The sequence below is a fragment of the Rutilus rutilus genome, assembly GCF_951802725.1.
Source record: "Rutilus rutilus genome assembly, chromosome: 1".
Classification (NCBI taxonomy): Eukaryota; Metazoa; Chordata; class Actinopteri; order Cypriniformes; family Leuciscidae; genus Rutilus; species Rutilus rutilus.
In genome coordinates, this window is record NC_140209.1 from 4,721,568 (window position 1) to 4,747,137 (window position 25,570).

The window sequence follows — 25,570 nt, forward strand, 5'->3', positions numbered from 1 at the left end:
TTAGTTCCTGGAGTTTTATTTAAACAATTCTTTATAAAGAACAGCCAGCAAGTCATCTTTTGCCTGCAATAAGACACAGTTATGTAAAGTCAGCAATACTACTATGTGTCAAATGGTGTATTAGCACTTACTCTGAAGGTCCTTTTGAAGCAACTCTATCTCTAGTGCAATTTTTCTCTTTTTCAAGTTGTCGAGTTCAATTTCTCCTCTTAATTTGTGTTTTTTCAGGTCAAAATACTCGATTTTTTGTTGAAGATGCCGTTTATATAGGGAACGGATGTCACCCTGTGTCATTTTGTGAAAGAAAAAAAAGGGTCAAAACATGCCTCATGCAACAAAAGTAAAAAGTAAAAGTACAACACTGTCCACCTCTGTTTCAGTTCTTTGTGCAGACTCTTCTGCAAGCCTTTCTGTAGGCCTTTCTCTAGGTGTGGACTCCTGCAACTCATATTGCAGACAGAAAGAATAGGTACACAAGTATATACAAATTAGTGTAAAGTTATTTATGCACTTACAGGTTCTTCCTCCAAAGGACAGTCATCTGAGAGGGTTTCTTCACTGTCCTGTGCAATGGAAATGGGTATTAGAAAAAGTGTTGCACTTTCTTCCCTTTAGGCAAGTTAGAAAAAGTACACAACTTACTGCATATGCTTCAGCCACCACTTGCATGGGAACAGGTAAAAGTGTTGGTGTATTATGTAAAACTGCACAAAAGAGGGGAACAAATTGTCATTACAATTAACTGCACTGTAAAAAATTGTATGTGATCAATAACTCATGGCAACATATTTTATATTAACAAAAAGTTTAGAAGTTTTCACTTTCACAAACGGTTGAAATGACTGTACCAGCCATTTGGATTATACTTAATTTAATGCAGCAACAAATACTTTTACAGTGTACTAAGAGAATTGAAAGCTCATTTAGCCTACCAGTAATGAAGGTGTTGCTGCTACTGGTCCCTGGCTTTGGGTCTGAGGAAGAGCTGCCCCCAGGGATGCCCATCTCCACAATGGTTCGGTTTTCATTCAACCCAAGGGCCAGCTCTTCTGCTGGGGTATATTGTGGTGGTGCAGGACCACCCCCTGTTTTTTTTTGTTCAGCCTTTTTCTTGGTGGCTGTTATAAACAGACAAACACATTATTTAACAGTGGCTTTTAAAAAGAGGAAAAAAAGTGGCTTTTTAAAATAAAGACAGTATAAGAATTAAAGGCTACCATTTTGTAGAATATTCTTGTACTTCACTTTTACTTGTCCCCATGTTCTAGTGGGCCCTGTGGTGGCTCTGACATAAAAGAACAAAGTAAATATGAAATTATTAAAATGCAAAAATACATACAGTAGAAAGTGATAGAAACATCTACCATGGACAGCACTTACACATTAAAATTGTCTGCTACTTTTTGCCAGCCCTCTCTCCTGGCTTTTGCAGACTTTGAGGTGTTCCCTGTCGTTTTAATTAAATACTCAAATTCGCGAAACCTTCCATTAAAAGCTCTTGTTCTGCTTGGGAGAAAAACTGGGCACGTTCTTTGGCCATGCTGAACAGCCAATAACAGCGTTGCTGATCATGGTTTCTACTATCGATACATATCCCCTTTTAAACCAACGCATGAACGTGCAACGGGTTGCGACGTTCGTCTGTTACAGGACAACTTAGTTTGAATAAAATTAATATTTGTGTAGAGTTCAGTGTTGTTATCAATAGAGATACGCGGATGGGGTATTATTTCATCCACAACCGCATCACAAAACTCATCATCCGCACCAACGTTTTCTGACCAAATTTCAAAGCCACACCCGCCCGCCATCCGCTGATTGTTTTGCGGTCTATGGACGATGCAATGCTCTGCTGACGCGAGCCGCAAGAAAGCCCTTGTCTGTTCTAGAAAGGATGCAGCAAAGATATTTAATGCTAATGTATGAGGCATAGGCCTACGCTGAGTTTCATTCATTTACGACGAGATGCGCTCTAGTTCAACTTCACAATGCAATGCAAGTGAACGCGGCGCACCGGCGCCTCCATGTCACGGTTATTATATTCTCTGCTATATTTGCTTTTTATTAAATACATGCAATTGGTTGATGAAACATTAATTAAAATTAAGATACAATTTGTACAAAACGAAATTGGCTTTAAAGAAAGGCTTTCTACAAAGCAAAACTTAATGAAGTGGTAAAAATCATGTCTGACGATTTACAAAACAAAACTTCATTAAGTGGTAAAAACCATGTCTCCCGATTGCAAATGTTCATTGCTAATGTTTATTATTGCAAATGTGTTTCATTTGTTTAATAAATCTCATAATGATGGCACATCACTATATCATAGTCATAGCTTTTATTTCTATCTCAAATGATTGGCGGTCGGTCAGGGGGCACTTGGCAAAGAATCAAATACAGTTGGAAACGACGTAGACCATTAATAACACAGACTGTTAACAATTGTTTTTAATTAGCATTTAAACATTCTCTTTGATAAAAAAATATTGTAAAAAAAATATTTTAATAACACGGTTTTGGCAGTTATAGAGTTCTAATGACGGTGTTCAACTATAACCGTCGGTCTCATGGTTATATGACCGTCACACCCCTAGTAAATACTTTTTTTAGTATTCTAGAACGGTTCGTTGGACCATTTTTCCTGCCAACCAAAATTTCGTTATTTCAAATGTTGGGCGGGTCGCGGGTGGCAAGCGCGCTCATAAAGTAATAGACACACAACATTGTCCAACATCAAATGGCAAACGTAATGTAAGAGGAATGAAACTGAGCAACTCGTTATTGTGTGTTTGAAGGACCGTTTATCAGTTTGGACCAGTGCAGCGCGAGCCGATCTTGATCAAGCAACACGGTTTAATTCTGTCCTCCGTCGTCACGCATTAAGCAGGGCTGTCGTGTTGTGCGAGCTGTGGTACCGCGTGAGAGAAGAGTGTGAGTTCCCATAAGTGCGAGTTTTGCAAAGGAGAACAAACGATTAGTTCGTGGAGAGGCAGCGGATGCGAGGACGTTAGGTGCGCCGGTGCGACCTAGGAAAATTTTTAGGGGGGTATGTTTATTGTATGGGCGGTTTGGACGACGACACACATGCATTATATAATTGTAGGCCTATTGCATATAATGTGTGCTGGTCAACTAGTCTAAAATTAAGAAACCCCTAGAACACAGTAAAAATAATATAAAAAATATATAAACTAGGAACATTGTGTACATTTAAGATAGGCTAATTTATTTATTTTACAATATTATATGATACTAAATACAACAGGGAAAAGGGCTTCTATTTGTGTCGTGCTGTCTTTGCATTTGAACATTGCACATTTTAAACAGGACACGCATTAGCTGAATAAATGTTAGCCAATACAAACATATTTATAGAAAACAGTTGAATATGAATTGAATAGATAGGAGTCCAATAATAGCATAACGAATCACTTACTCTAAAAATTAGAGATGCCCCGATTGATCGGCTGGTGACCGGAATTGGACGATTTTCACGTGATCGGCCATGACCGGCGACCGGCCGGTCAGTCTGACATATGCCGCATGATTAACCTTTTGAGCAGTACGGTCTCATATATGGGATTTTTATTTCTTTGCCCCTGAGAGCACGGTGCCACATTTAGATGTTCAGTGACGTCGCATAACTGTCAGATTCAAACTGTGCTTTCGCGCGTTGGCTGGCGCTGAGCCAAAGTCGGACGCGTTCAGCCAGGGGCGGACTAGCCATCTGTGTGATCTGGAGAATCACAGAACGGCCGGTACTCCAGGACGGCCGGCGGGCCGGCCCACCACCCGCCACGCACGCAGTCATCACCTGTTTTTTTCCCCCACTAATCTATTTCACACTCCAGTACTGTAGGTGGCAGCAATGCACCTTTAAGTTGGATGCCTGCTGCACTGGCCGTGGCCGCCAAGTAAGGAGAAGAAGAAGTGGAAGAGGAGGAGACGAAGCAAAGACGTTAGATAGAAGCATTGAAAGTGAAACAAACAAACAATATGCATAACGCGGCCGCGGGTAAGAAACGGAAAGAAAAGGGTGGGGCTGAGAAGGCGAGAAAAAAAATTGCGTAATTTAGACACTGAAGCCGCTAAATGTTGCAAAATAACAGAAATATTTAGCAGCACAGCCAGCAGCAGCACCAACTCGCAGGTAAATATTAGCAGCACTGAAGAAGTGAGCCAGACAGCTGTGCAGCAACATGCCACCAGTGAGGGACAGAAAGATGAGCTGGTTCCACAGGCAGATCCAGGGCAAGTAAGTGTGGAACATGAGAGGAGAAAGAGAGTTACTTGCTAGGGATGATGTTAGTTAGGAAGTGATATTCAGGTTGCTACATTTTTAATGATTACAGTAGTTAAAACAGCTAAACTTCAACATTTTAGCTGTAAAATGCCACATGCAGTAGCTAATATTAAGAAATATGTTGTGCTTTTACTTTTAAAAATGTTGGTAACGTTACAGTTAATGCTTAAAATCTTTGAAGATTTTGAATACAGAAGTTACATTTGTAATGGTGTATTTTCATTTAGATGTGGTATTATTATTTGTGCAGTAAGATTAATTACTGCATAAATTAATTAAGATTATTAAGTAATACATTTATTATATAATCTATTCCATGCTATCTATTCCATGCTACCATGCTAATTTTTTTTATCCATTCCATCATTTGTTTATTCAGGTTGAGCTTAGACCAAGAGCAGAGAAAGACACCGACTCCAGCTCAACTTTAAAGTCGGCATGAAATCAAAATTGACCCTATTTACTTTGTGAGCGCATATTACTAGTCTTGTGGTGAACAATTAATCCGTGCAAGTTAATACACAGGAAAAAATTGTTTGCCGTCGTACTCTTTAATCAAAATCTGAAAATGCCCCTCCCCTCTGCATTGGAGGACCTTCCCTGATGACGTAGGTTTGACGGCTTGGTTTGGGAAACGCTTAACCACTCCCCTCAAACCGTTAGTCTGTAATGAGCGAGAGATGGAGAGGAGGAGTGCTAGAGGAAAACCCTGCCCTTTGTTCAATATTCCTTTTCACTGGGAAATAAGTCACAACACTGGAGAAAAGTCGTTTGCAACTTCCGGTTCACGCAGACTTTAAATTACTTTAACCCTCTGGGGTCTGAGGTGTTTTTGGGGTCCTTGAGATGTTCTGACATGCCCTGACATTTGTGCTTTTTTCAGTTGCTTATAAACATATTAATGGCAAAAAAAAAATTACACACTATTTAGCACAAACAGGGCTACCATAATATGTGAGCAACAATAATGTACATGTCTGCATTTTTGAGAGAATAATGTTTATGCGTGGTTATTGAAAAAACTAAAAACTAAAGTTTCTGAAATAAGGCCATAAAACACATACTAAATATGTGCCAATAAGACTTTTGTCTAATAGATGTCATTGCCTAGTGTTTTTTCTTCAAAATGATGTGAAAATCACCCTGCCTAATCATTCACATAACACAATACATTGATTTGAATTTTGCAAAGCACTTTCTGTTTGGAAAGGCCATATGCGGAGTGGGCGTCACAGATCATGCATATGTAGTGGTTCACACCTCAGGAGACAATGGGGACCGCATACTTAATTAGCCATTCATTCAGGTGAGTCACTGAGCCACAAGAATGCAAGAGCAACAGTTGGAAGCATCTCAATTCTTTTTTATTTCTCCACATATTGTGCTTGCAATTTGGCCTATAATATCCAAGGAAAACATGTCTAGTAATTGTGCAGTTAATTCTCATACTGTATTTTCAGTTTTGGAATATTTATCCTCTCCCCAAATTTGTCACTAATAAAACACAATAAAAATTATTTAAAGAAAAGGCTTATATTTACCTTTTAAAAGTTTGTTTACATCTACCTTGTAAATATATATTTTTATTAAAAAGGTTACAATTACAACAACAATTCAAGTGTAATCTTTCTTTGTAAAAACTAAAGTATACATTTTATCATACATATTTCAAAGTTAAAAAGGTTACAACAACAATAATTACAATTTCAATTTCAACAATATTTCAAGTGTACTCTTTTTTTGTAAAAAAAAAAAGATTATAGGCCTACATTTTATCTATGTATTCATTACTTTGAATATAGCCAACATTGGAACAGCTAACATTATTTATTTTTGACAAAAATAGTAGGCTATTTTATATATAGAAATTGCTAAACAAAAGCTTATTTGATGTGGCAGTATATTCTACAGTAAAAACTGTACCCAAATCTAACCCATTCAGACCTTATGTTGTGATTGCTAGCCTATATTTACTTTAAATCCAGGAAATTTGTTAATGAAAAAATTATTAAAATTAAGATACAATTGATACAAAACGAAATTCGTTTTAAAGAAAGGATTTGTACTTTCTGTTTTGAGGTCTCTGTGAATGTTTGAAAGTATTTTAGTGCTTAGAGCGCTCGCGTCCATAATGGAGAACTGTCAGGTAATATTGTTTTTTTCCTCATAAATGCGAACACGAAAAATAAAAGACAAAAGACTTTTAAGTAAAACTTACTCCGAAATTGTGTCCTCGGCGGAATTCGCTCTTCAATATGCTGCCGTTCGTCGTCTGTTACAATCTTCCTCTGAGGAAACAACCCGGCGCTGTCCAGAATCATCTGAAGGGCGTCTTTATTACCGGAGAAGCGTGCCATACTCAAAACGCGATGAACTATCAGTAAGTCTGATAGAAACTGTGTTTTTATGGCATTGATCGGGGGGCGTATGCGATGCATACTAGATCACCTAAACTATTTACATGTGAATCGCGCCGGGGGCGGGGCGGCCGCAGCTCATTTAGAGATAATGAAGGGAGAAGGAAAAACGGTAACTCTCCTTGCTTTCAAGCGGATTACATGAGTTGAAAACATTTGTGTTTTATATAAATAACTTCATTTAAAAGAAGAGATTTCAAGCTTCATAAAGACATAACTCACATGCCTGTGTGAGAAGTATTCGCTGAGTTATGATTCATTTTCGGACGCGTTTCAGAATGGACTACACGGACAGAGAGAAGGCAGAACCTAGCTTCGTGTTTATTTTTCTTTATTTGGCAAAAAGCACCACACTTTGTTTTTATTGTGAGTATACACAAAAATAATACACATTTAACAGAATCGATTGATGTATGAAACTCCTATGGAAAATCAAAGTCAACAGAGTATTTCTGAGTTTCTTTTACACTGATAAAAAAAAGCGAGCTGGTATCGCCGGCGATACCGCCGACCTCAGGGGGTTAAGCGCCCCAAGTCAGACAGTCACAGCCTAGAGGTTTTTTTTTCATACCACCCTCAGAAGAAGACAAAATACCTGACAGTACAGAGAGTGTTTAAACACAAAGATGGCACAGACAGAAAATGGCTTACATACTGTGAAGAGAACCATACCCTGTATTGTGCAGTATGTTTAGCATTTGCCAAACCAACTGAAACCAGTCCCTTCATAAGTGGAATGCAGGACTGGAACCATATCAGTCAAAGAGTTGAGGAACATGAAAGGAGCAACATGCACAGAGGTTGTGCTGAGGCATATTTTTTGAGGGCATCTAAATCAGATATAGCCAGCCTGCTACATGGTCCACAAATTGTGGCTCACAGAGATCAAGTGAGGAAGAGACGACAGGTGTTAGAAAGAGTAGTAGATGTGGTGAAGTTCATAGGAAAGAGAGGACTGAGCTACAGAGGACAGCAATCTGAGGCAGGGTACACTCTAGATGACCACAACATTGACCACGGCAGCTTCCTAGAGCTCATCATTCTTCTGGGGAAATATGATGTATGTTTGAAGGAACATCTCACTGAGTGCATAGAAAAAAGTAAAAAGATGCACCAGTCACAGGCTAGGGGTCGCGGTGCTGCTGTAACATTTTTATCCAAAACCACTGTGAACACTGTAATTTCTACAGTGAAGTGTCTAATTCAGGAGACCATTGCAAAAGAGGTGTGATATTGAAAGTGTGATATTCTCTGTGCAGATAGATACAACCCCAAGACATTACGTCCCATGAGCAATGCTCTGTAATTCTGAGATATGTTACAGATGCAATTCAGGAAAGGCTTCTTGCAGTGGTTAAGTGTGAGGCATCCACTGGTCAATATTTTGTCCAGATGCTGACAGATGTGATGGAACGTTTTAATCTGGACATCAGTAACTGTGTCAGTAATGCTACAGATGGGGCATCAAACATGCAAGGCCAGTACAGAGGCTTCTCCACACTCCTGTCATCCAAAGCCCCAAACCAGGTACATGTTTGGTGCTATGCACATGTGCTGAACCTAGTTCTGGCTGACACAACTGAAATGGCCATATCCAGTGGGTCCCTCTTCTCCCTCATGAATGACATTGCTGTGTTCATTCGTGAATCGTATCAAAGAATGAATGTGTGGGAACAAAGAAGCCAGGATACTCGACACAGACGTCTCTCTACTATCGGAGAGACAAGGTGGTGGGCCAAAGATGTAGCCTTGAAGAGGATCTTTGTGTCATTTGGAAAACCAGACCAGGCTTTATACATTGATGTCCTCATGACACTCAGCGTCTTTCAAGGTCAGGCCAATTTAAAAACTACAGTGCGTGTCAAAGCTAGAGGATTCTTAGAGGCTCTGTTGAGGTATGACACAGTGTTAACTGCTCAGCTTTTCCTGCGGATATTTGAGGTCACAACACCGCTGTCAAAATACCTACAGTCAAGTGGACTAGATATCTTAACTGCACACAGGATGGTAATGGCAACTCAAGATACCATGAAGAACATGGCAAGAGATTTTAATTCAGTTAAGCAAGCTGCTGATACCTTTGTCCAGTGGGCAAATGCACAACTCATGGTGGAAGAGGACTGTGAGCTTGAATTGGAGGCAGAACTTCCACAGAAAAGGAAGAGGAAAAGGAAGGTGATGGCTGGAGAAATGACAACAAGTGATGAGACTCTCACAGATGCAAACAGAGCCTATGAAGTTGAGGTCCATAACCAGATCATGGATACAATCACTGAGAGCATCCACAGGCGTTTTCTGACCCATGCTACACTATGCCGACTTGGCTCTTCTTGATCCGAGAAACTTTGCTGAAGTGTCATCAGGTACTCTGCCTGATTCTGCATTTCAAGAACTTAGCAAATGCTTGCTCAGGTTTGACAGCAGAACACAGTTTAAGTGTCTGGCAGCTCAGTGGCCACGGCTTAAAATGTCTGCACTTGAAGAGTACAAAGTCAGGATGATAGGGGGTGGCTGTGATGATGACGAAGAAGACACAGATGTACTAAACAAACAGTGCAAATCTTGTAAGGAATGCCCAGTCTGTTGCTATCAAATTCTGAAACGCTACCTCTTCACAGATGCCTATCATATCCTTGGCTGGGGATACAGGTACCTCCTTACTCTGCCTGTGACACAGGTAGCCTGTGAGAGAAGTTTCTCTGTTCTCAAACACATCAAAAGTCGAATAAGAAGCACACAGTCACAAGAACACCTTGAAGCATTCATGCTTATGACCACAGAGAAAGACATCCTCATGTCCCTTGATAATGACTTGGTCATAGACAGAGTTGCAGAAAATCCTTATCCCCCAACATTGAGTAAAATGCCATTGCTGGATTGTTTTTTTAGTTGAGTATTCAACCTCCATTTATATGTGAGTATTCAAGTTAAACTGTATATTAAAACCTCTTTACTTTGTGATTTATCATATAACTCATACAATACTATGTGTTGTGTGTTTTAGATACCTGTTTTGTATTGGTTCAGCCAGAGGGACTGCAGTGTGCTGAGACCTCCATTTATTTGTGAGTATTCAAGTTAAACTGTATATTAAAACCTCTTTACTTCGTGATTTATCATATAACTCATACAATACTATGTGTTGTGTGTTTTAGATACCTGTTTTGTATTGGTTCAGCCAGAGGGACCTGCAGTGTGTTGAGACCTCCATTTATATGTGAGTATTCAAGTTAATCTAGAATAATATGCTTTTAACAGAACATCTAGTCAACATCAGTGCTATTGCTATAATTTGGATGGTATAGTATCATGAACCACAATTAAAGTCTTGTGACACTCATGCCAGGCGTTATTGTTGTTGTTGTCGAGTTTCCGCGCGCCGATTGCTTTGGGCCGGGCCTAGTCAAAGTCCAGGGCCGTTTTTTAGTCCCAGTCCGTTCCTGCGTTCAGCGCGGTCATATATTTCAACTAAGCAGTGTTTTCAACCTCATAATGTTTATTTTAGGTTTCAGATATTTAAATACACATAAGCACGAGTAAAACAATACATTTGGAGTTTGTAAAATACACACTGATGTCTGTGGAAGCAGCAATAACAATCTATTCAAATATAATTTGCCGACATGTGTTATTCATATCAGACAAACATAGTGGAAGTAACTATAAAGTTTACTCTATTCTTCTCAGTTCATCGGCCACTTTCTTGCATTTATTTCGGGAGAAACTGATGAATTCACGTGCTGTAAATCCCACTGACAGGACAACATTGCGGCGCCCATCTCATGTTCTAGATCAAGATTATTTATAAAGGTTTTTAAACGACCAAACACACTCACTTACACGTATTTGAGAATCGGAATATCAGATAGGCTAGTTGATGACATGGTAAGCAAGTTTGTGAATATTTTGAATAAAAAAGGAAAAGCGAAATAAAAGCGACACATCTGTCATACAGTATTATTGTGGCTGCGGTGTATCGCGTGACGCGTCGCCATGGAAACATTAAAGGGAACATTCGTCTTGAAAAAACTCACTCTGGGGGTGGGGGGTGGGGGTGTCAGTTAGAATATTTTAAACTTACGCGTTAAAGGGTTAAAGAGAAGATCGAAAATAAATATTTGTGTGTGCTCTTAAGTGGTTAGAAAAAAAATGTAATCGGAATCGGCTAAAATCGGTGTCGGCAGGTCAAACTCAATGAAAAAAAAAAAAAAAAAAAAAAAAAAAAAAAAAAAAAAAAAAATCGCAAATCGGAATCGGCCTACAAAATTGTAATCGGTGCATCTCTTCTAAAAATAATATAAAGTTTAAGTTCCGAACCCGACATATAATGAGGGCTGTGTTAACAGTAAAACGTCCGTCATTTAACGAATTTTAAAAGCAGGGATGGATAATACAAAATGCTTTTTGACAAAAAAAACAAAACAAGCAAGAACAAAAACTTAGCCCGTCAATTTTCATTTTACAATGATCTGCGCGTCCGTGTTTGCGAGAGAGCTCGCGCAGCACTGATAACGGTACTTTTTAATCCGTAAGTAACTAACGCGCTAGTTTTCATACAAAATAAATATGACATAGACAAATATATTTAGAGTGACAAATCGTACCAGCGTACTTTGAAGTCAAAATGCGTGTCCGCTATGCAAAATGCGTACAGGTTGGCAGGTCTGTAAACTGTTTGCGCTGCGCAGCTCAGACGAGTAGTGTGGTTTAATTCTGCTTTCGTTTGCCGTGTGATGTTTCTCGTATCCGGCATAAATGGCAGAGCTCTCTTAAAAAAGGTCGCAAAATGTGACCATTTACTCGCAGTCTAGAGCCCTGTATAGTGCTGTATTTCTGCTTTACATGAACACCACCTACTGTCAGAGAGCGAATTTGTGTGTTTTTTTGCATTGATCTGAACTGACAAATTAGACATTCCTGTTGGTTGAACACAAGTTAATAGATATCAATCAATCAACAAAGTGTCCTGTGCTCACCACACACCGGCTATAGGTGGAGAGGAGAGATTTGGCTATAGGGTGTGTTATATATAAATCAGCTTTCTTGTGTAATCAGATATCTCTCATACACTCTGCTGAATTAAATCAGTCACGCGCTTGATAACTTTACGAATGGGAGTCTTTACTTTTCTTATTCTTAAGCTGAACTTCCTTCTACATCCGAATACATACTAGTACGAGACCCAAAGGCACTCGAGACATCAGATTGTCACGAGCCTCACATATTACCGCAATAGCATCCTCTACCCCAAATACAGCTCTGACAAGGATTGCAAACACTGGTCCCCTACCACCGCCTATACATCTTGAGAACAGATTTGAAGTACTAATGAATGTAAATGAGGAATCCCCAAATGTGATCGAACACAGACTGAATGGGCCAGTAGCTAACACTGATGCTAACTGGCGCTCAAGGTCGAGCAGACAGCGGCACTCAGCTCAGAGCGCAGCCGAGCCCAGGACTCTGATAGTGGGGGACTCCATAATCAGAAACATTAGCGGCAGGGACACAACTACGTGCTGCCTTCCACAAGCAACAACTTCTGATGTAAACAGGGAACTTCAGAACATTCTGATGAAACATAAGACTGCAAATCGACTCATCATTCATGTGGGGAAGAATGATATTCATAAAGAGCAGTCAGAACTCCTTAAGAAGGATTTCAATGAACTTTTTGAAACACTTAAAAGACTGAAAGTTCAAACGTTCATCAGTGGACCACTACCAGCAAGAGGAACAAACAGGTTTTCACGGTTGCTTGGGCTTAATACATGGCTGCAAAAAACCTGCAATGTAAAAGGAATAAACTTCATTGACAATTTCAATCTTTTCTGGAGTCAGCGACAACTGTTTCATCGAGATGGCCATCACCCAAACAAACTTGGTTCAAGAGTGTTAAAGGACAATATCTACTTCTCCCTCAATCATCCTTCTGCAGTGTGTGTCAATCTGAACGACACACACACACCTGGAAACAGTAAGAATAACCACAGGACTTCACTTCAGCAGCAAAATGGACATGCGGTTGATATATCACACAAGGACAATGATAACACCACTCCGCCACAACAACCTCTGCTCTCGGACACAATCTCAGCTGAGCCCTACCCACAGAGCTCACCACAGACAGACATTAGAAATGCTCCAAGATTCAGCACCCAAGGACGACTTCCTGGAAACCAGCCAGGGAAGCCAGGACAGCATATCACAGCCTCCAATAACACCAGAGCAACAGCCTCTTTCACTAGACACGTTATCCCTCTCTCCAGCATCTCCACTTCTGTGCTTCTCACAGAAAATAGAAGAACTGGTGCATGCTGGAACCAAACTATCCCACTCTTTTGCTGCAAGCCCCCAGATACCAACCAAAAAACGATGGGCACCGCTACCACCGAAGCCCAGCTCGCCCTCCCCCTCCTCCTGTGAGAGCTCTTCTAGATTTACTTATCAGTAAGGGTCTAAACATTTCATCGATTGTTATTAAGGATGTAGCACTATCCGATCAATTCTGTATTTTCTTTGATATATTGATCTCTCCTGCCACTGAAGCTAGATCTGTGTGTGTCAAGAAGAGATGCTTAAATGAAAACACTAGTGTACTATTTGGCTATATCTTTAACACCAAGCATATCTGCTGACTCTGTTGATTTTCTCCTTTATTCTTTTAACTCAAAAGTTAAAAGTGTAATTGATGATATTGCTCCTGTTAAAGTCAGGAAGAAGAGTGGCAGACAAAATTTGTAGAGAGACTGACAAACCCCCCAAGCCAGATTCCCAGTGAAATGCTCTCAGACAACAAGTGCAGTGAGTTTGCTTCTTTCTTCTCTGAGAAAATCAATAATATCAGAAAGGTGATCAGCACATCCTTGAGTTGCACTGGGGTCAGACAGATCAGACCACCTGAGAAAGTAGTTACGATGTCTGATTTCGAAGAAATTGATGGGAAATTTTGGAAGAAACCGTACAGCACCTTAAAACATCAACCTGCGCTCTTGACACACTTCCCACATCATTTTTCAAAAGCGTGTTAAACAGTTTAGAAGCAGATCTTCTAGAAGTGGTAAACTCCTCACTTCTCTCTGGGAATTTTCCAAACTCCCTGAAAACTGCAGTTGTCAAGCCCCTCCTGAAAAAGAACAATCTGGATAAGACCATATTAAGCAACTATAGGCCGATCTCAAATCTTCCTTTCATAGGCAAGATCATTGAAAAAGTTGTCTTCAATCAGCTGAACAAATTCTTATGGTCAAATGGATACTTTGACAATTTTCAATCTGGTTTCCGACCGCACCACAGCACAGAGACAGCGCTCATAAAGATAATAAACGATATTCGCTTAAATACTGATTCAGGCAAATTATCAGTGCTGGTGCTACTCGACCTCAGTGCTGCATTTGACACTGTCGATCATAACATACTTCTTGACAGGCTGGAAACTGGGTGGGGCTTTCTGGGATAGTTCTAAAATGGTTCAGGTCATACTTAGATGGGAGAGGTTATTATGTGAGTATAGGAGACCATAAGTCTGAGTGGACATCCATGACATGCGGAGTAGGGCTGAACGATACATCGAATTTTCATCGTCATCGCGATATGAACTCGCGCGATGAACACATCGCAACAGACAGCCTTGACACGATGAATAAGGGAAAGCAGTTTATTACATGCGCCAAGCGCATGTAATAAACTTTTGACCTATCACGTTTAGCCCTGAAGACATGGTTGGCACGTTCATGCTATTTGGCCAATCAGGTGAAGCCCCAGGAAGTGTCAGCTACTCTTAGATTGATTTGTGAGGTGTCAATTTAGTTGCGACACTGTGCCGTTAGAAAGTACGATGGCGGAGGGAGGAGAGAGGAGTGAGGAAAATGTGGTGGCTGACGAAGACCTTGTGGTGAAAAAGAACAGCACTTCAGCTATATGGAAATATTTTGGATTTAGGAGAGATGACGCGTTACAAACACAGGTACTGTGTAAAACATGCCGAACAGTGGTGGCAACTTCAAAGGGAAACACGACGAACCTCCATCACCACCTGCAATACAATCATAAAGACCTACACGAACAATTCAAAACTAGCCAAACGACAAAATCAAAACCATCGAGTAGCAAATCTAAAACTTTGCCATCACTACAACAACAGTCAATTGCTCAGAGTTTTGCGAGTGTGACTCCTTATGACACAACATCCAAACGCCACAGAAAAATCACAGCAGCCATAACTCGTTATTTGGCGAAGGACATGATGCCTATAAACACAGTGACTAAAGAAGGTTTTGTGAGCCTGATAACCAATTTGGACCGAAGATACCAGATTCCATCACGGACTTATTTTTCGCAAGTCGCCATTCCAAAAATGTACGACACATGCAGGGAGACCGTGGAATCGGAACTGAGTCAAGTTGAACACTACGCGTGTACCACAGATCTTTGGTCCAGTCGAACGACAGAGCCCTACATCAGCCTCACTGTGCACTTTCTGGATCAAGACTTTGAACTTAAAACGCGATGTCTACAGACAGCCTACTTCCCCGGACAGCACACCGCAGAAAACATTTCCTGTGGACTAAGTGATGCTTTGGCCAGCTGGCATTTGCGGGAAGAGCAGCTGGTTTGCATCACCACCGACAACGGGGCAAACGTTGTGAAAGCCACAGAACTCAACCACTGGGTCAGACTTCAGTGCTTTGGCCATAGGCTGCATCTTGCCATTGGTAAGTGTAAATGATATATTCTTTACGTAAGGGATGATAGAGCGAGGTGGTTATTACATGTCTACCTTCCAAATAAATAATTTGACACAAAATAGATTTAAAAAGGAGTTTATTGATTTAAAAACAATTGTATTGATTCCGCTGAAGAAAATAGTCCGCTCCGTCTCTACGGTTAGAATCCTGTGAGTCCATAGCAACGCTCTGTTTTTCATGGCAACGGTCTGTTATACTTAGCAGCGGCCTGTTATCAAGAAATAACAGACCGCATGCTACAACCAAGCCACGTAATAAATGGTACTATTGTAGGCTATTGCAAATATTATTTTATTACCTGAACAACAGACCATATTAGTCATATCATAAGATGATTATATCTGCCCTGGTTTATTACGTAATTTAATTTTTGACAGTTGCACTGTGTTGACAAAGATCGAGTTATCGGTGGGGAAAAGCATGTGATGTCATGTAGGCAACTTTGAAATAAACAATAGCAAACACTGAGCAGTGAGCACTTGTAAAATTAAGCATATTAATTTAAGTTGTATTTCCCCACTGCATGGTCAGCATTTATCTAACATTTATCTAATAGGACTTGATTATCACTGTGTAAGAATTGTATTATGCAGCCTTTGTTTGAAATATTACTTTATTACAATAATTAAATAATTATATTATTATTAAATTTTATTTTATTTAGTTAAATTATTAATTATAAATAATTCAATAATAATTAAATAATTGGCTACAATGATTACTGGTAGTTTGAATAGTTTGTAACAATTTATTTCTTATCTTCTTTCCAGGAAATGCTGTTAAGGATGACAGTCGCATTGACCGTGCTGCTGGGCTGTGCAAAAAATTGGTGGGACATTTTTCCCACAGCTGGAAGCAGAAGACGGCACTGAAAAAAGCACAACAGGAGCACAACCTCCCTGAGCACTCACTCATTACAGAATGTCCAACTAGGTGGGGCTCAAGACAAAAGATGATTGAGAGGGTCTTGGCCAGCAGCCATATCACCCTGTAGCCCAAGACTGGTTGCCCACTGAAGCTAAGCAGGGCTGAGCTTGGTTAGTACCTGGATGGGAGACCTCCTGAGAAAACCAGGTTGCTGCTGGAAGAGGTGTTAGTGAGGTCAGCAGGGGGTGCTCACCCTGTGGTCTGTGTGGGTCCTAATGCCCCAGTATAGTGACGGGGACACTATACTGCCAAAAGAGCACCGTCCTTCGGATGAGACGTTAAACCGAGGTCCTGACTCTCTGTGGTCATTAAAAATCCCAGGATGTCCTTCGAAAAAGAGTAGGGGTGTAACCCCGGCATCCTGGCCAAATTTGCCCCTTGGCCCCTGTCCATCATGGCGTCCTAATCATCCCCATATACTGATTGGCTTCATCACTGTCTCCTCTCCACCAGTAAGCTGGTGTGTGGTGGGCGTTCTGGCGCAATATGGCTGCCGTCGCATCATCCAAGTGGATGCTGCACATTGGTGGTGGTTGAGGAGATTCCCCCATCTATGTAAAGCGCTTTGAGGTCTCAGAAAAAGCGCTATATAAATGTAACGAATTATTATTATTATAATTATTATTATCTTGGAGCAGCGGCAGGGCATTTCTGATGTCCTATCAGCAGACCGGAAAACACGGCATCTGGTTCCCTCCTGGCAGGACCTGGATGTGCTAGAGTCTGTAAACCTGGCATTACGCCCTTTGCAGGAATTTACTGATGCTCTTTCCGGGGAAATCTATGTCAGTGTTTCATATGTGAAACCCGTCCTTCATCTTTTAAAGACATCGGTTCTTGTAGAAAAGGAAGATGACACAGATTTAACCAAGTCCATTAAAGTGAAAATCCTGGATTACATGAATACAAAGTATGATGACCCAGGAACACAAGAACTTCTGGACATCGCATCCTTCATGGACCCCAGGTTCAAGGTCACATACATCAGCAGTGAAAAAGTTGAGGACATCAAGAACAGGATTATGTCAGAAATGAAAGACTCAGCACAGAAGGAGGGGACACCTTCTGAGAACACAGAGGCCCGGACCATGGAGCCACCCAGCGAAAAAAAGACAAAGCGATCATTGGGCAGTTTGCTCAAAACAAATCCAAGCCCCACTCCAACAGCATCTTTCATGCATCTGGAGCAAGCTGTTGAAGCTGAACTTAAGAGCTACTTGTTCTCCCCCATCATTCACAGTGAAGCAGACCCTTTAGCCTGGTGGAAACTCCACCAGGTCACCTACCCTAAGCTGACCAAACTTGCTCGGAAGTATCTTTGTATACCTGCGACCAGTTCTCCCTCCGAGAGGCTCTTCAGCACTTCTGGGAATGTGGTAACATGTCAACGTACATGTTTGAAACCTAGCAAAGTTAACATGCTGGTTTTCTTGGCCAAGAACTTGCCCTAAAGAGATAACCAAGGCAGTAACTTGTCCTAAGGGGCATAATATTTGTTTGCTGGTTTTATGAGCCATTACAGTTATTTTAAATGGCCATTTTTATTTATATTTATTTATTTGAGTATAAAAGTTCTTTTCCCCACATTTGTTTTATTCAAAGAGAGATGTTTTTGTTGAGTTTACAAGAAAATATTTTAAAAGGAGCAGAGGAAATTGAACGTTAATTTCTTATAGTTATAATGCCTCATTTATGTGTAATATTGCAAGAATTAGATGCTTTGTTTCCAGACAAGACTTAGAGAAACTTGTGCATGCTTTCATCACCAGCAGGGTGGATTATTGTAATGGACTCCTTCGCCGCTAGAGTTCTTACTAGATCAAGAAAATATGATCATATAACACCAATTTTATCATCACTGCATTGGTTACCTATAAAGTGCCGTATTAATTACAAGGTATTGCTACTTAATTATAAAGCCCTAAACGGCTTAGCTCCAGTCTATTTAACGGATCTTCTATCGCCCTATAATCCATCGCGCTCTTTAAGATCACTTAATTTAAGGCTTTTGGTCATACCTAGGATATCCAGATCCACCAAAGGAGGGAGAGCATTTTCACATTTAGCTCCAAAACTCTGGAATAGCCTTCCTGATACTGTTCGTTGCTCAGACTCGCTCTCCCAGTTTAAAACTAGATTAAAGTCGCATCTCTTCAGCCAGGCATTCATATAATATTTTTAATCTTACAGTTCAAATTACAATCCGGCCTCTAGTTAATAAACGCCAGAGGAGAACTGGCCCCCGACTGAGCCTGGGTTCTCCCAAGGTTTTTTTTCTCCATTGGGTCACCTGATGGAGTTTTAGGACACCATTAGGTCACTTGATGGAGTTTTTCGGTTCCTTGCCACTGTTGCCTTTGGCTTGCTCAGTTGGGGATATTCTGGGGATATCTAATTTGATTTTATCAATAAATTCCACTAGAAACAAACCTTGTTGTATTATTTTAATTTAATACTGTGAAGCTGCTTTGATACAATCTATATTGGGAAAAGCGCTATACAAATATACTTGACTTGACTTGACTTGACTTGACTGGCCTTCCCAAAAAGACCATAAGACAGTTGCAGCTCATACATAACGCTGCCACCAGGATTCTGAGCAGAACCAGAAAATATGAACATATTACACCAGTCCTCAGGTCTTTACACTGGCTCCCAGTTAGATTTAGGATTGACTTTAAAGTATTATTACTGGTATATAAATCATTCAATGGCCTAGGACCTCAATATATTGCAGATATGCTCACTGAATATAAACCCAACAGATCACTCAGATCATTAGGATCATATCAGCTAGAAATACCAAGGGTTCACTCTAAGCATGGCGAGTCTGCTTTTAGCTATTATGCTGGAACAGCTTCCAGAGGAGATCAGATGTGCTCCTACAGTCACATTCAAATCCAGACTCAAAACACTTCTGTTTAGCTATGCATTTACTGAATGAGCACTGTGCCAATGTTCGTCCGACTGTTTTTACTGTACTGTATTTTATTTTATTTTTTTAAACTGTTTTAAAAAAATTGTATTACTTTAATTTCTTCTATGTAAAGCACTTTGAATTGCCTATGTGTATGAAATGTGCTATACATGAATATCAGATGATGTCACCAACGTCTTCTCACTGACGTCACTCACTTCTAAAACTTGTCTGCCGCCATCTTGAGTACCTGATGTAGCAAGATCGATATGTCAGTTGCACAGGAACTAGCTAGCTATGCTTTCACAACACGGTAACATAAATATAACATAAATGTAACATAACATAAATCTGTAACGGTCGTTATTTTGATTAGAAATCATCACTCAAAAAGCATTCATTCACGTCTTCTCCGGTTTATTTGTGTTCAAATACATGCAATACAGTATCCGCCAGGGCTATTAGTCCAATGGTAATCAGTGTTTGGTGTAGGCAATCAGTACAGTGATTGATATGACCAATGAAAACTTTAGAATCAGCTGCAGGGCGGGATTTCCGCTGAAGTGGTTTAAAAAAAAGAAAAAAAAAGAAATCACGCTTCTGTTCTGCCTGCGGTCCTGCATGACTTCCTCATTCTGACATCCATGATAACAAAGCTAAAGTAACATCTCTTCACCTGAAACAAGAAGCTAATAAATGCACGGTTTGAAGTATATGTGATTTGTGTGTGATTTTCGTGCGATTAGGGTATTTTCATATGAATAAAGAATGTTTACAGTATGCATGCTAGGTAAGGATAGGCCATAGCTTCATATAAAATATTAAATATAACATATTTCAAAATATTTTTTTGACTTGAAACCATTTTAAACCGCGACCGGAATATGATACAAATACTCGATGGTGTTTTAAAGTGAGTTAAAAGTAAAAGTGTAATATTAATCAATTAAATTGTGTCATGTAGCTTTATGCTACATGTTGTGCTAATGCACCTGCTGCAGGAGCTATTCTATTCCATACAATAATTTGTTTTAAAGAATTCAAATAATGTTTCAAGAATAGTTATTTTTTTGTTTGTTTTCTAACAAGACTTGAGATAATAGGTTTGTCAGTACCATAGACAGTACTCGGTAGGTACTCAAGATGGCGGCAGTCAACTGGAAAAAGAGCGGATGACGTAAGAGGTCACGTGACTGATATTCATGTATATAAATAAACTTGCCTTGCCTTGCCTTGCCTAGTACACTCACATCTTAAAGATACAGACCATCATTCTAATACATGACAGGGTGATGTGTGTCTAACTTACACAGAAGATACTTTGTTTCTCAGCACATGAAAATAAACTACTCACCGTGATCTCAGACTGTGTTGATGTGGTTTCTCCACTGCATGGATCTTCAGGTGTAGATTCAGGTGAGTTTTAAAAGAGAAACTCTTCCCGCACTGATCACACGTGTGCGACTTCTCTCCGCTGTGGATCCTCTCATGTGATCTCAGAGATGATGACTGACTGAATCTCTTGTCACAGTGTGAACAATTGTAAGGTTTTGCTCCAGTGTGAACCCTCTCATGTGTTATCAGACCTGTTAAGTGATTGAATCTCTTGTCACAGTGTGAACACTTGTAAGGTTTTTCTCCAGTGTGGATCCTCTCATGTGTTTTCAGAGATGATGACACACTGAATCTCTTGTCACAGTGTGAACACTTGTAAGGTTTTTCTCCAGTGTGGATCCTCTCATGTCTTTTCAGATGTTCTGATTGACTGAATCTCTTGTCACAGTGTGAACACTTGAAAGGTTTTTCTCCAGTGTGAATTCTCTGGTGCAGTTTTAAACAGTTCGCTGTAGTGAAAGTCTTCTCACACTCAAAGCACATGTACTCTCTCACACCAGTGTGAGTTTTCTGATGTGTGTGTAAATATTGCAGCAGTGAAAAACTCTTTCCACACACAGAACATGAATGCGGCTTCTCCTTCATATGAACTGTCAGGTGTGTCTTCAGGTGTGATGCACTAAGAAATGTTTTGCCACATTGATCACATGAAAACGGCTTCTCTCCAGTGTGGATCCTCATGTGAACACTGAGGTTTGCTAATTGACTGAAACTCTTCCCACACTGATCACATGAGAATGGCTTCACTCCGGTGTGGATCCTCATGTGAACACTGAGGTTTGCTAATTGACTGAAACTCTTCCCACATTGATCACATGAGAATGGCTTCACTCCGGTGTGGATCCTCATGTGAACATTAAGGTGTGATGATTGACTGAAACTCTTCCCACATTGACTGCATTCATGCGGCTTCTCTCCTGTATGAACTCTCATGTGAATCTTAAGAGACTGTTTGTCTGGGAATCTCTTTTCACACGGTTCGCACATGAATGGCTTCTCTCCGGTGTGGATCCTCATGTGAATCTCAAGACTTCGTTTGCTTGTGAGACTCTTTCCACACTGAGTGCAGGTTGTAGATTTCTTGGCTCGTCTTTTCTTTAAAAATTTCTTTTTAGTCTTTGAGCGACTCAAAGGTTTTTCTCCAGGTTGGACATGATGTTCCTCCTCCACTTCACTCAGTTCTTCTCTCTCCTCCTTCACTTCACTCAGTTCTTCACTCTCCTCCTTCACTTCACTCAGTTCTTCACTCTCCTCCTTCACTTCACTCAGTTCTTCACTCTCCTCCTCCACTTCACTCAGTTCTTCACTCTCCTCCTTCACTTCACTCAGTTCTTCACTCTCCTCCTTCACTTCACTCTCCTCCTTCACTTCACTCAGTTCTTCACTCTCCTCCTTCACTTCACTCTCCTCCTTCACTTCACTCAGTTCTTCACTCTCCTCCTTCACTTCACTCAGTTCTTCACTCTCCTCCTTCACTTCACTCAGTTCTTCACTCTCCTCCTTCACTTCACTCTCCTCCTTCACTTCACTCAGTTCTTCACTCTCCTCCTTCACTTCACTCAGTTCTTCACTCTCCTCCTCCACTTCACTCAGTTCTTCACTCTCCTCCTTCACTTCACTCTCCTCCTTCACTTCACTCAGTTCTTCACTCTCCTCCTTCACTTCACTCAGTTCTTCACTCTCCTCCTTCACTTCACTCAGTTCTTCACTCTCCTCCTTCACTTCCATCAGGCCTGACATGAAAGAAACAAATATTACATTTTAATTTTCAGTGCATCAAAATAATTCAAATAGAGAAATATAAAGTGAAAGGACATGAAAGTGAGCCCTGATGTAATAGTAGAAAGTAGACAACTGTTATAAAATATTATGTTAATTTCATGCCTTTTTATAAATTGATAACAGTTATTATTTTTTAAAACATTATAGGCACGAACCCCATGTTCAGCAAGAACTATTAAATATATTTGATCAATGACACAATTATCTAACATGATATTAACATTTCTTTGAGATTGATATTTATTTGACTAAAACGTTTTAATTATTAATGGCCGTTCACACTAGACTTTTCCTTGCACTGACTTCCATTCATGCGCATGTGAAAGTGGGACACCAGAAACACAAGCTCAAGTGAATTACCCTGTGAGAAATAACACAAGCGTTCAGCATTCAAGTGGAGTGGATTGTTTATTTTTTAAATATTATTATTTGTTATATGTCAAATTTATTTCCGTCATTTCAACGTTCATTTTCATTTTGCAGTATCTGTAGAAATTTCACATGGTCAAAGTGTAGAGTGGCCACAGCTTCAACTAGTTTTAAAGTAATTATATTTACTAGCTTTAACTGTGTCTGTTTAACTGTGATTGTTTATTTTTCAATTTTGTATTATTATGATTTGTTATATGTTGAACATGTGTTTATTTCCATCATTTCACGACCGTTGCAGCATCTGTAGAAACTTGCTCAAAGTATAGAGTGGCCGTGGCTTTAACTATTTTTATTATCTTTATCTGTGTCCTACATGTTTCACTCAACCCTGTTACTCTCCTCCTTTTAAAATACAGTATTTCTTAAAAAATAAAATTCACTCAGAAAGTGACATCATCTGGGCTCTTTCTACTGCATGATGGGAAGACAAGAAAATAATCTCAATCCATTGTCTCAGTTTTTACACAAACTGTAGCATTGACTGTATTCATCAACCCTGTTACCAAAGTTACTGTAGGAAGAATCTCTATAACTATGAATAACTTATATGATATTTGACAAATGCAACTTTATCAGTAACTTGGTGTTTACTGACTATTCCTAAAAAATAAATACAAATTGTAAACTATGTTGAAAATGACTAAACTTCTGGTAATGTTGTTGCAAATTGGGAACCAGATATAAAATAAATGTAAAATAAAACAGTTAAAATAGTATTTAGCTTGATCTGATGTCGACAATCAATATAAAATGTCTCAAACCTCCCTTTACTGACCATTTGTTGAAGAAAACCCAGAACATTCTGTACCGTTTCATAGTTGAACTGTTTATCTAAATGTGATGAAGTGCTTGAATGTTTCTAACATGAATGTTCTTCAGCATCATGAATAAATGAAGAATAAACACCAACCTCTTTGTTCTTCAGGATCTTCAGTGTGTTTCATTCTGCAGGGTTCTGGATCACTCATGTTCTCACTGTCCTCTTTAATAAACTCAGTCTTTGCAGATTTCAGCTCTTCCTGATGCTCTGATGCTCGTCTTCACTTGTAGCTGATGGGAATTTACAGCATTTATTGGAGAATTACAGTGGGCGGAGCTTCACTGATGATGAATTACAGTGGGAGGAGCTTCACTGATGAGGTGATTGCTGTGGGAGGAGCTTCACTGAGGAGGAGCTTCACTGATGATGAGTTACTGTGGGAGGAGCTTCACTGATGATGAATTACAGTGGGAGGAGCTGATCTGCCAAAATCAAAAATATAAATCACTGAGTTTGTTTTTATAATAAATTACACTTCTAAGCAATTATGTCTATCTATTATTCGTACAGTAACTGATGCCAATTCATTAGCAAATTATTTGTATTGCTAATCCTAACATTATTCAGCTTCTTCATTAAAATACAGGTATCTAGAAATATAGAAAATAATATAAATAATTTAAATTCTTCCAAATATAAATAATGGCAAGAAAAACTGTTAAAATCATAAACATTTATTTTGAGTGTTTGCTGTTAGAAACACATTATTTGAGTCAGGATACATGACAAAAGCCTGTAAAACTGCTATATTGAAATATATCTCACAATATAACATAAATCATCAATAATAAAACAAAATAATTAAATAACCTCTCTTTATGAACCTCTTCAGGCAAATAACTACAACACCATAATATGTGAATCTAAATATAAATATAGAAAAATATAAAATATAATCTAAATATAGACTTTATAATAACTATTAATTGCAATAAATTCCATCATTAACATGTTACATATTCGTACAGAAACTGACAATGATCATAAAACTAAAAAAATTAAAGAAAAAGTTTCCTGTGACAAACTTAATTAATATTTATCTATATTCCCATGCATGTATATATTTGATATTTCCCACATTCATTACTCATTCAGGGGCAATGTAAAGTGTCTACATCAATTTTAATAAGTAAATGTAATCTGCCAAAGATAAATGTCGACAAATAAATAAAGGTAAACATGAAAACGGCAACAGAAACACTTGAGATCAATTCCCATTAATTCTCCTCACAGACCTCAAACTTTAACTTGACATTCAGTAACAGTTCTCACTCCAAACATCGAGACAATCACACAAACGAACACAAACTCGCTCAGGTCTGAATGAACTCAACATATTCTCCTCATGATCGCTGCTACTGCACTAAATGTTTATTTCAGAAGGAAGACGCCAGAAAAGACGCACAAGTATCGCTGTGATCGATGAAAACAATACAGAAATGAGCCTGTCGCTTAATCAAACTGTATAAAGTGTGTGTGATGGTTGAGTAAATATGAGAAATACCGTGAACTGCTCTCCTCACCTCAGAAGACTCGACACTGAAACATGACGGAAGAGACGGCGCGAGCTAGCGGTGACGTCATCGGCCGCCAACGAACGCGGCCACGCGCATACGGGACACCCCCGCAGCCAATCAGGGCCACGCAGATTCAGCTTTACTAGTAGCCTTCCATTATTATTATTTTAGAACTAAAGTGACTCCAGTTACTAAAGGTGAAAGGAACTTTTTCAAGTGACCCACATGTATGAAGGTAAAATTATGTCATAATGAATTGCATGCGCAGGGTGAGATTTGTGAAAGTGTACATAAGATTGCAAGCGTAAAT

The 25,570-nt window shown here is 39.5% G+C and overlaps 1 protein-coding gene across 5 annotated transcripts; it reads right to left on the reverse strand.

Moving 5' to 3' along the window:
• LOC311301839 (uncharacterized protein) lies at window positions 1-25,335 on the reverse strand. 5 transcript variants are annotated; one of them, XM_084427200.1, is made up of 11 exons: window positions 25,267-25,335; window positions 23,834-24,165; window positions 22,324-22,442; window positions 20,669-22,068; window positions 1,218-1,285; window positions 933-1,118; window positions 643-704; window positions 516-563; window positions 370-444; window positions 132-285; window positions 1-63 (listed from the first exon to the last, which is right to left on the reverse strand). In XM_084427200.1, the coding sequence occupies exons 2-11, from the start codon at window positions 23,889-23,891 to the stop codon at window positions 53-55; spliced, it is 2,181 nt and encodes a 726-aa protein (XP_084283326.1). In that variant the 5' UTR covers window positions 23,892-24,165; window positions 25,267-25,335; the 3' UTR covers window positions 1-52. The 5 variants fall into 5 exon arrangements, with proteins under 5 accessions (XP_084283326.1, XP_084283328.1, XP_084283327.1 ...); XM_084427202.1 differs by having other exon boundaries at window positions 370-438; window positions 25,267-25,300; XM_084427201.1 differs by having other exon boundaries at window positions 370-438; window positions 25,248-25,295.
• Window positions 25,336-25,570: the final 235 nt, after the last annotated feature.